General features: G+C 42.5%; 1 protein-coding gene across 1 annotated transcript in view; it reads right to left on the bottom strand.

The window, feature by feature from the left end:
- MOB3B (MOB kinase activator 3B) overlaps positions 1–11,720 on the bottom strand; it is a 78,388-nt gene extending 66,668 nt beyond the window's left edge. Inside the window, exon 1 of the mRNA XM_074994704.1 lies at positions 11,297–11,720. Coding sequence (XP_074850805.1) covers positions 11,297–11,714 — 418 coding nt within the window. The 5' untranslated portion in view covers positions 11,715–11,720. The remainder of the gene's footprint in view (positions 1–11,296) is intronic.
- Between the last annotated feature and the right edge of the window lie 474 nt (positions 11,721–12,194).

Here is a 12,194-nt window from a genome sequence, read left to right as displayed (position 1 = left end):
GAACAAAAACCTGGATTATCTGGGTGACATTTAATGGCCAGTAGCATACAGGAGGTCATGCTAGATAATCTAAGGGTCTCTTCTGGCTTTGAACTCAATACATGAGAACCCTGAAGTTGATCTACAGAAAGATTGAACAGAAAAGCCTCATTTTAGAGCATATTTGTCTTCAAAACCACATTTGACACATTCTCACAATCCAGTCTATTTTCTGGGTGCCCGATATTCAAGTTCTTAGTGATAAGTAGGTCAAGACACCAATAAGAAGGCTTGGAAAGGTTTCTCCCTTTTTTCAGGTGGCTTGGTGACACAGCTCTCCAAAGAACACTGGTGGAGAGTCACTTAAAAGCTAATGAATATGACTTGTCTGTCACCATTTTTACTGTTTTTGTTCTAACCTATGGCATTCATGAAACTTGCAGTATCTGGTTCCCCCTTCCAGCTGGTACTTAGATACAGCAACTTGTCATTTGAGACAAGTGTCTATTAAAATTACATAGACACAGGTAAAAGTGATCCCAATGCACTAGGCAACAGCAGGCAATTAAGAGCTACACAGACCACACATTTTCCTTCCTCCATCTCACATATGGTACTAATCTCTCCGAAGGTTTTTGTTTTGTTTTTCTTCTCAACCAATTTGAGTGCAAGGATATCTCTCATGCCTGCCAGAAATCTGTGGATCAGAGTCTGATCATCTTTCAGGCTTCTGAATGGAGTTCTAATTTTGATCTGTATCATATAATATCTAACCTTATGCAACATACCCTACCAGCACAGACTTTAACATCAACATCAGCACAGATATTAGGCCAAAGTAGGTTCTTAGTTTTTCCAGTATTTCTCCACTAAGCAGCAGTTGATTTACACTCCAGATTTATACCTGTGTAACACAGCAGAATTTGATCCACTAATTGTAGGAGGGTTTAAAATGTGATGGGTTGTTAAATGAGTTATTAGTCATAGTAACTATTTATCAGAGTCATACCTGAACCCAGAATTTCTGTAGAGGAGATGAGTCTTCTCTAACTTTTTAAAAAGTTACTGATTTATAGGTGAATTTCAGACCTCATCCTGGGTATCTAGCATCCTTAATGAACACAATGGAAGTTACATGTGCTTGCCATTATTCAGAATCAGGCCACTCCCATTCATTGGGGCTGATAAGAAGTGACCTGAGCCCAGTGCCGAGCAGGCAGGCAGACAGATTCTGGAGTGAATTGTCTTAAATGCCCATGAATTTCAGCTCTGCCCTGCAATAACTTCTGCTGATATAGTCCTGGGCTACTGTTGAACATGATGCTAAGCTATGCAATAGTTCTATGATAAGAAAAGAGTGTGCTACCAAACTCAGGATCTGAGTTTGTGCATCACACAGTATCTGAACCCATTCTAGGTTTTGCTAATTTAAAAGTTAATGTACTCAGCCTTCTCCTCTCCACGTTAGATACTATACCAGCTGACACATCTAGCATCTAGCAATATGATCTCATAGAACAGAAACTAACATCTAGAAAAACACTGACCATCTGCAGAGCAGAAGACAACTCAAATAATGACACAAAGCATATCCCTATGAAATGACCCTGTCACAAAGGACAAACTCTTATTTTCATCTTCTCCTTCGCTGTGTTCCCTAACCAGCATTCCCTTAAACTAACTGGGTGCTTCACATAAGTGCTCAAAAATGTTATGCCTTTACACCTAGTTCTGTATATCTAGGAGGAAAAAATGCTAACAACTCATGTCCCTTAGTACTTCAGATTTACATCGGGAAATTTCCAAAGTGGTAGACAGTGATTTAACTGCACTGTTCCAGCTCAAGTCAAGCTCAAGGTCATCGTCCCTATTTTCAAGCCACTCAAAGGCCAGAATCCAGGACACCCAAAAGACCACTTAAAGATGTAGGATGAACACAGCAAAGAACAACTCCACTACTGGGCACAATGGAATTTTCTAGCACCAGGGTAAAGACAATTGGTGGAGAAAAATTTTCTGCGAAGGCCAGTCCAAGACTATGGAACTTCCACAGAAACTAAGGACTAGCACAAACCTCACAACCTTCTACTCCGAGTGGAAGGTGCACTTCTTCAAGCTGTCTAATATAAATACGCAGCATATTTTACATTGAAAAACACTCTCCCAAATTAAAACACTGTATTGCACACACAGCTCTCCCCAGGGGAAGAGGGGTAAAGAACATCCCACATATGACAGAAGTTAGTTACATTGTTCAATGCACTACCAAAAGACACCCAGATACACCGAGAATGAGGGTGATAGAAAAACCAATGCAGAATAATTCTCTGCAGCACAGAGGAATCCAAGAGCAGCGTTTCATAATGTTTCAACTGTTAGACTATGTGGTCCCTGATACTTTTTTTTTTTTAAAGCATATGGCTTTTATTACCAGGAGTGGTGTTTAACGAGTTACTTTTTAAGTACATACTTGAATTAAATCCAAAAATGTCTATAAAGATATGAGAGTTGCCTTTAAAATAGCCCCATAGTGACTTTTGCCTGTTTGATTTCCTATTTTGTCTTATTCTACCATTCTGTTTGGGAAAAAAAAATACTGGCCTAAGTTCACACCTGGTACAAGCTGATGCAAATATGGTGTAACAGATGTAATGAAGTTAGACCGACTTAGAAAGCTGTGGAATTTGACCTGTAGTGCATGAAAGAGGCACCCAAGTAGCTCCATAGGGAAGACTATATTCAGACTGCACCAAAGGCTGGATTAAAATTCCTTTACTCTAATTACTAAACTACATTGAGACTCGTATTGCATGCCTGTACCATCTACAACAGAGGTGGGCAATCATTTTTGAAGAGGGGGGCACTCCAAGATTTGACTAAGTGGTCAAGGGCCCCACTTTTCTATAGAGGGGGTGGGACAGAAGTTAGGTGGATAAGGGAGCTTGGGGTTGGGGGCTGAGGTGGAGGAAGAGTAAGGGGTCTGAGAGGGAGTTTGGGGGGAAGCAGAGATTGTGACCTGCAGCAGGAGTTTGGGAGGGACTTGGGTGCAGGAGAGCATTCTGGCCTGGGGGGAGGGGCCGAGGAGAGAGAGAGAGAGGGTCTGGGAGAGAGTTGTGATCTGGAGGAAGGAGGGGTTTGGGTGGTAACCTGAGGCAGGGAGTTGCTGGGGGAGGGAGAGGCAGGGATGCCAGGTTCAGGCTCTGGCTGGGATGTGCTTACCTAGGTGGCTTCCCGCCAGCAACCCTCTGATACAGGCTCCTGCCTTCTGCAGCCATGGTTAAGGCATAACTTCTCCCTGCTCCATGGAGCTCTCAGCTCTAAACACTGAGGGGAGGGGAAGTCTTTGCACACTGCTGCTGCCCCTGAGCAAATCTCTCAGCTCCTATTAGCTGGAAACCAGAAGCCTCCTCCTGCATGGGCAGCCCCTGGATGCTTTAAGTGTCTTCCTGCCCTGTTGTCTGAGGGTCCCAGTGGGGCGGTTCATGGGCCGGATTTACCCCATGGGCTATATCTTGCCCACCCCAATCTAAAGGCTCCATTTATGATGAGGGCTCCTCTGCGATAGGTTCAGCACATACAAACATTTAGTCATTGCTCTCAAAAGTTTATATGCTAACGTAACACAATAAAACTCCTCAGAGCACAACTGAATCTTCCATTATCCTTGTGTGGCAAAATATTTACTAACAAAACCACCAAGGGAAGATGAGACAATGAGTCTTTAAAAAAAAAAAAAAAAACCCTCTACAAATACCACCTTCTTCCAGTCCTTAATACCAAATGGTAGAGACACCTGAAACGCAAAGGTCATACAGACCTGCAGTCTCGTAACATCTCAGACATAAGCCACTGTTCAAAGGTTTCAATAAAGAGCTATTCCACTTACTCATAATAATCTCATTTAGCTGTGCAAAATAGTCACTCACAGACACCTCAAGTTCATTAGCAATTCTGCTTCCATTCTACTGAATAACCAACTCCCATGTACACACCCAGTTCCTCATACTCCAGCACTCTGTACAAACGCCACGCTGCTGGCTTGTCCGCCCCTGCAGCACACACATATCAATGGGTAGATTCTAAATAAATTTGGAATTCAGGTGGAGAGTGTGACTGAAAACCATCATTGCAACTAGCTCTTATTACAGAGAAGACATCTGACCCTCTGTAATCAGGACCTGCCACTGTAGCTATTTCCCACCGGAACACTTGAACTTGGAAACCCAAGAGCGAAACCAATGCAGGCAGGAGACAAAGCTCTTCTTGTGACTAGCCACGGAGAGAGATCAGGTTGAGTACAAGCCTCAGCCCCTTTGGAATGAAATATCAAACCCACTTATTTGCCCGAGCTGGGAGCTTTCCCTCATTAAGCCCCCCCATTAACAAAAAACCCCTAAAGCACACTGAAATCATCTTATGTTCATTTCCATAAATGTGTGAGCTGCTCAGATACCATGGTAATGAACAGAACTAGACAGTGCCAGAACCAATGCTGTAATATACACTCTCCGGGTGACAAAAAATTCCACCTTCATGCCAAGTGAATGAAGGACTTCCTTGTGAAATAATGTCAGAGAACAAACAGTTGTCTTTCCCTTCCCTCTTCCAGCCCCTCTCCAGACCCCTGTCAACAGGGGACTGAGATAAGATATAATGTACATGTTTGAACTGGAAGCAGACTTTGTGCGCCATTAAGCTACACACTAGGCAACAAGCCAGCAGCATTCACTGGGGAAGAGGACTTTGGTGGCCCACAAAGCCCTTTTACAAATAACAAGCAGTCCTGAGGCACCTTAGAGACTAATGTTTAAAAAGATCAAGAGCTTTTGTGGGCAACACCCATGTCCTCAGATGAAAAATGGCGTGGAAACACAGAATCCAGGATTTATAGATTGGGGGGAGGGGGGAAAAGGGTTACTTGTCACTAGTTAATGAAGCAAATTAAGCAGATTGTGTCTCCTTCCTGAGAATATCAAAGGTGGGGAAATTCACCTTATAATACATAAGATAGTTAAGATCTGTATTCAGGCCAAGGTTAAGGTGTCAAATATTTCAAGGCAGGAGTTTGCACTTAGAAAAGGATCTCAACAGCAAGATCATTAGGCCTCAGACACTCTACCAAGAAGTGTGCTTATCTGAGGTTTACGCGTTTATGGTGGGGGGACGGTGAGAGGATTGTGAGCTGTTTTGATTCCTAATTTTTGGGCAAGTTGGTAGTTTTCCAATCTGCTCCACAGAAGCAGAGGTGGGTGGAGGGGTGGGGCATTGGCTGGTCCACAGCATAGGAAAGAATTCATGCTGCACAGAGGCATGCTTCCTTCCTTCCTTCCACTTGACTCTAACAAACAGGAATCTGCCAAACCATTGCCCGGACCCCGAATCAGCTCATCGCGGGACTGCAGCAGGCACTGCTGCGGCTAGATTGTTAATGATCTGATTTACTCACCGTACAGGCCTGACAGCTCGAAAAAATGCCTTTTAGTTTAGAAATGGGGCAAAGCTGTTACAAATGCCACAGAGAAAATAATCTAGGACTCCCCGATGTAATTTGCAACAAACTCCTCCTCTGATGATGATGATCATAAAAGCACTTTAAAGTACTGAAGACTCCTCCAAAGGAAGGCTTTACACTCAGCAACCAAGTGATGACGTAAATGAGAATAGCAGTTGGCCAAAAGCGTCCTGTTTCTGGCTACGACTTGCAGCTGCACACCAGCTACACGCTTGCACCTGCAGGACCAACCCCTAACGAACATTCAATTTGTTCTGAATTACTCGCTTTCCATATTAGATACTGGCTAATTTTGAGCCCTGGCTTTAGGCTTTTGACTAAAAGAGTAGTGCAATTGCTCCTGATTAAAATGGCATGACAGATGGAGATAGGAGGGAGCTGTGGTGATCATTATCACTCCAAAGTAATTAAGAGTGGAGCTTGTCTAAACTACTTCTATGCCTCAGCCCTTACCTCCTTCATAGGCACAAGAGTCTCAGGTAGTTAACACGTTATGTAACACTTAAAAATAAAGGCCCAGACTGCTCCCAGACATCAGGAGCTACACAAACCAGGCACTGGAGTGGTGAAAAGACGAGGCTTCTAATTATTCTGTAAACTGCATTGTTTGTTATCCAGAGGAGACAGGAGCACAATAGCCCTGCAGGAGGAGGTGGTAGCTGTCTTTATTTTTATTATTAGCTTTTAAGTTTGTGAGTTGGTTCATCTTCTGGCCTAGCTTATACAGATTCATCTGTCAGCTCCTAAACAACAGGAACAAAAAACAGGCTGGGGGAGGGGGAGACTGATAAGCAGCATAGGTTGGCAGGGCATCAAAACCTTTCTAGAAAGCAGAAACCACACACACATACATACACTTGATGACTAGAGAAACAATGACCACACAGCTGTTCATGCCCTGTTGATTTCTTCACTCATGCAGGGTGGAAGGAGTGCAGAAGGAATTAGACATCTCCCTCTTTCAACCTCTCTCACTTCCCAAACAGAACAAGTAACCTGCGCTTTCCTGGATCAGGCAGAATGCTCTGCTGCCTTACAGAACTGGCTTCTGTCTAGTAGCCCTCGGGAGTCCAGTCTGGTGAGAATCAGGGCATACTCATTCCCTCAGGCCTTTAATTAATAACCCAGATCAGGATAGGGTCAGAGACAAGTCAGGAAGGGAGACCAGAGGGTACAATACATTTTATGCCTTTGTTTTTAGTTTATCCTTGATAGCCAAATGCAACCCACAGAGTATACATTGTTAAACTAGTAAATTCTATTGAAAGAGAATAATTCTTCCTTAGGGGAAGTTCCCATGTAATTCAGTAGGCACTAAACTAATAAGGTCTCAATAAAAGTTAACCTGACTAAATCTCTTAAAGCTCTCACTCAACACTGGAAAGACTCCTGGGATAATGGTAATGTCCCAAACAAGCACCTGATTGCCAGACCAACAAAAGACCTTCCAGGCTTCAGCCTGCCTTGGAAACAATGGTCCATACCGAACCATTCCAAAACATTGCACAGGAGAATCTTATCTCATACACCTCTGGAATATAAGAGAGCACCCAAAGTGACTGACAACATGACAGGAACAATGGACCACGCCATAAATTAGTGTTTGGTTTGACTGTTTGACAGTGATGTCAGATTTACGTCAAGCAACTTCTGAAGCAACTTGCAGGCTCACATATTTGGACCTGGTTATTTGAATGCTGCTAAGACCCACTCTTGCCATCCTAAACAAGAAGAGAACTGGAATTCCCGAGGAAGTTTTCTTAAAACCTGTCAAAATGTAATACAGAATTAAGTCCTTACTGTTGTTTTTCTCTTTTTTAGCATGCTATAGTTGGGCAACAATCCTCTAACAAATGGTGTCGGATCTCTGCAAAGCGAAAAAGTTATGTGAATTCTATAGGATTTTCCCCACAAAACTAAGAGATCATTTGGGACATTAATCTTTTTAACATTATCCTACCGCCACTTCCATGACAACAAATGTGCTGTTGCAAGGGCCCAAAAAGATATGTGTGGTATGAGTGAGCGCAGGGGCTGGGGAGGGGAAAAGACCAAAGTGCGAGAAGAAAAGGTACTATGAAATATAAACCTCTTTAAACCAAATCCACCTTTGCATAAGCAAAGGAGGAGCTAAAGCAGAGGGAGCTTGCTTTAACTTACTGTGGCAGGTCGGGACACAGAATGCCAAACCCGAGGTGCTGAGATACCACTCAATTAGTTGATTCTATCAGTCTGGGCCCCATTTTGATCTGGTCTTGTTAAGATGGGCTTCCCAGCCTCCCTCTAGCAAAACCCACAGGCAAGGCCACGCTCAGCTGAGGTACAGACACTGAGGTCAGCTCTGGAAGGACTCAGCCTGATGGATTTACTCCAACACCCATATGTTCTGACCCCCCTCTTTTGTAGTACAAACCCAAGATTAAATGAAGTTGTCCTCCTTCCTCAATGTGAAGGAAAGTATACACAACTTCTCACTCCTCCTCCTGCATAAGAAATTGCATGAACTGAGTTATAAAGACACAAAACTTCTTTAAAGACTAACAAAATAATTTATTAGGTGATGAGCTTTCATGGGACAGACCCACTTCTTCAGAGCTGTAGACTTTCTAGTCCAGACCCAAATATATAAAGTTATAAAGACGAAAAGTTTATTAACTAAAAAAAGGTAGATTTTAAGTGGTCGTAAGTGATAACCAACTGAGCAAAGAAGATCACTTCAGTAAATAAGTAAAACACACTTATTATCCTTAGTACACTACAGAAACTGGCTACTCCAGGTTGGACCTCCCTGCCCTGGCACCCTCCACCTTGGCTAAACTAAACCCTACGTTAGACAAGGCCACAGAGCAAAAGTAACTTGGCACTTCCACTGAATGCCAAATTGGTACACTGCTAGTACTCATCCAGTCTCTGATTAATTTATACCCAATATGAATATAAACCACTACTTAAATAGCTTATTAGGTCTGGGAGTACAATGAGAATTTCTTGGCTCATAGCCCTTGTTCGTTCTACCTGAACATACCGTTTTTCATCTGGAATTCTCATTTCAAGTTACATTCTTGACGAAAGGTCATTTGGAAGATTTCTGTGGCCTCTGTAATGAAGGAGGTCAGACAAAATAGTAACTGTCCCTTCTGGCCTTAAAAACTTAAGAATCTGAATATTATTTTTCCAGTGATTCTATAAAGAGATATTTCCCCACCAAAATGTAAAATATTATGCCCAATATAAGGCTCTACAAAGCACAAGGGCAGAATACCATTGACTAATTTTATTTGATTTTGTGCAGGAGCTGGAACACACAACAAACATTTCTAACTGCTGATCACATATTTACCCTCTCAGCACCGTCTACACACACCACATTGTAATCAATCACTCTCATGGGTAAAAAGTGCAATTCATCAAATACAGCTTTTGTTCCTACAATCTACTCTTTCCTGGTCCTAGAATATAAAGAAGTTAGCCATATCTTTTACCTGCTGAACAAAGAACATACAGAGATTGAGGGGAAAAAAGAAAACTGGATGGTCCAAGAGTTACTGTATATGAGAAACTCTGAAACCTTTGGTTGGTAAGTCATCAATCTGAATCCAGCCTTAGTAGACAGGATCAGAAAGTTGGTGCCTTCTGTTGCTTGTTTGATGTCCTATGATACACAATGAGTTAGCTTCTACTCATAGTAGAAGAGTGTACATCAACAGTGCTAGGGTTCAGCTGCTGGATCTCAGCCAAAATTTATTTCTTAGGTTATTACTTGGTAAACTGGGTTTAATTCCACCACAATGACTTTTGTTCTTGGGGGGCCACAATGAGGAATCACGTGAGTTTACAAAAAGGGAAGAACAGACGTATGTCCAGAACAGAGAAACAGTATACAGACCTACCTGTCTGACATCAGTCAAAGGAAAAGGAGCTTATTGCCACAGAAAGCAATGACATGAATTCTATGAAACTTGAATCCTATTCCTAGATACATTTGTATATAAAAAGTTGAGATGCCTCAAATCAGCCATTCCACCTAACCTCTTCTCATCTGCCCTCCCCTCACTTTGCCACCCTCCCTCCCTCTCGTTGTCTCCTATTTTATTGCCGCCATTCCCACCCCAACATGTTTACATTGCCTTGGCCTTGCAGCTTCAACAAGCTGTAAAACTGCATAATTCTATAATTCTGCTGACAATACATCTGGAAACATAATACAAGCTGTAAACCATTTAGCTTTCCGTACTAGTCTTCTTGTTCTTCAAGAAAATCAATTAAAATTAAATTTTTAAAAAAACCTCTTCTGTCAAAACCAGCATTGATGGTCCCAACACAGCAGCCACAAGTGGGCATGGAGACCAAACTATCTTCACACTACAGATATAAATCCTATCAACAAAGGCTGAGGCATATGATTAAAGGCAATGCAGGGAGCTAGACATTTATGGCTATCTTGAGAATTTCAGACTCTAAAACTGTTAGCTTTGGACATGTATAATCTCACTTTAAAAAAAAAATCAAACAAAAAAAAACGAAAACAGTGGGAAAAAATTAAGAAAATCACTCTTCACCGCAATAGGCTATCACCACAAGAGACCCTGTAAAAAGCTTTACATTGTCAGTGGGAAGTGCCCCCTATCTTCAGCAAGTGGTTTGGGTAGCCCCTCACCACTCTGATATTAGCACCTCTATCCCCATGCAAGATTCTGCTCTCATCCTTCAGCCATTCATGTGTGTTAGCAGCATAGATACGAGCAGAAGGAGAGGCGAGACTTTAAGACCAGCAAATAAATGGCTCAGCTTGACTGGAGAAAGCATCGAAGGAAAATTACCAGAAATTTCAGAAAACAAAGACTGTGACCCTGAGAGTGGGCTCAGGAATGAGAGACAGTATACATACATCGAGATGGCTGTGTTATAAATTGGTAACAATCTCATTTTAACACACCAAGTTCCTAGTTACAGTTTTTTAACCACAAAAGGAAAAGAAAACAAAATCCCCCAAACCAAAATGAAATCCAGCAGAACGGGCCCTCCTGAGATTTTTTTCAGTCCATTCAAGTAGCTCTTCAGCAAAAAAAACCTGTTGAATTGCAGTTCTAGAAATCCTACCTAAGTTGCCTGCATGATGCAGGTAAGATTAATGAAGGCATTATGAAACAGGATTAGTTTAGGAAATGTGCGCCATTTCTATAGATTGCCATTACAAATCCCTCCCTGGATTCCCTTAAGTTAAACTCATTTGTTAATAGCAATGACAGCTCAACTCCTGTACAAAGGAGGCATACTTTTAAAAAGAATCCACAGCAGATGGTGCAATGCAGGGATGCATAGCAGTACTGTACATTAATCTCTCCATTGACACCCAGACTTCTGTGATGAAGAATTTCTTTTTTCAGGCCTTTTTTACTTCTCCTTTTCATAGTCATAAAGGTAATTGCAGCATAAAGACAGCCTGCAACACTGTGCTTTAAAATTACTGTAACAACAGCAACAGTGCAGGTGTGAATGGCTACACAAGGTGCAAAGCAGTGAATGTTCAGGCCTGACTGGCCTCAGACTGGCTACTAAAGTATTTTTGCAGTTGCTTTTGCCACCTCTGTCTTGCTAGGGAAGAGCGACTGGGCTGAAAAGATTCTGAACTTTTTTACAAACAAACTCACATTTTATCTTCTGATGTGCTACTCCTGCGCACTGGCTGACATGTCCCCAGCAGCGCTCCAGAGTTCAAGGCCCCTAATATTAGGAAAAGAATGTGCACATTCCAGGCATACAGAGTAAAATCCACGTGTGGCTCCAGGCTTTGCTTAGACTTACCCACGCAGGTAGGGAATATGTCCTCATTGTTGATCTGCACCTCTATCCAGTCCATGAGGAGATTCATATACTGGGGTGCTGGCAAAGCAGTGGGCTTCTTGTACTTGAGGTCATCCTGCCACCGGTACTCATACTTAGGGCCCCCAGACATCACTGGGCAGGTCCTCTCGGTGCAAAATTCACAGATAGTTCCATAGATCAGGTTGATCCTGTTGAAAAAGTCAACCACGTGAACAGCTACCCAGTCATTTAGGTCTTCTCCACTGGGCAGCTGCACAGCTGCTTTCAGGTCCACTCCCGAGTTCAGCGAGGCTTGTGCTCGTTTATGGAGCTCAAACCTCTGGGTCCCAGGTTCAAATTTACGTTTGGGACGGAAAGTCTTGTCCTTATTAAAAACTTGCTTCAGGGCTATGGACATGTCTGGAAATTTTCTGCCCTCTAGCCACTGGTGAACAGGCACTGAAGAGATTATATATATTTATATTCCAACAAACTTTCCTGTTGTAGGTCCTGCTCTTGTCACAGAAATTCTCGTTGATGTCTATGCAGTTCGCCAGCACTTCCTTTTGAAAGCTTGCCCTGAGGACCTCATGTTCCTAAAGACACAGAAAGACATGTTAGTGTGAAGCCCAATTCTGGCCTCATCAGTTTGGTACAGTTTTATCCTCATGCTCAAACCACAGGAAAAATATTTTTGGGGAGCAGAAAAGCCAATTCTCAAAAGATACCAGCCAAAATTTTAAGAAGGGACCAGTTATTTTGAGTTCCTCCATTTTTTAGTGCCCACTGTGAGAAACCCTTGAGAAGCCTAATTTACAGTATATGCTGAACACCTGGCCACTTTAAAATGCCTTTAATTTGGCACCCAAACCTAGAGGCACTCAAAATCACTAGCAAA

This window comes from Carettochelys insculpta, chromosome 5 (genome assembly GCF_033958435.1).
Source record: "Carettochelys insculpta isolate YL-2023 chromosome 5, ASM3395843v1, whole genome shotgun sequence".
Taxonomy (NCBI): Eukaryota; Metazoa; Chordata; order Testudines; family Carettochelyidae; genus Carettochelys; species Carettochelys insculpta.
The sequence above is the reverse complement of the archived record's forward strand: the minus strand, read 5'-3'. Positions and strand labels throughout refer to the sequence as shown.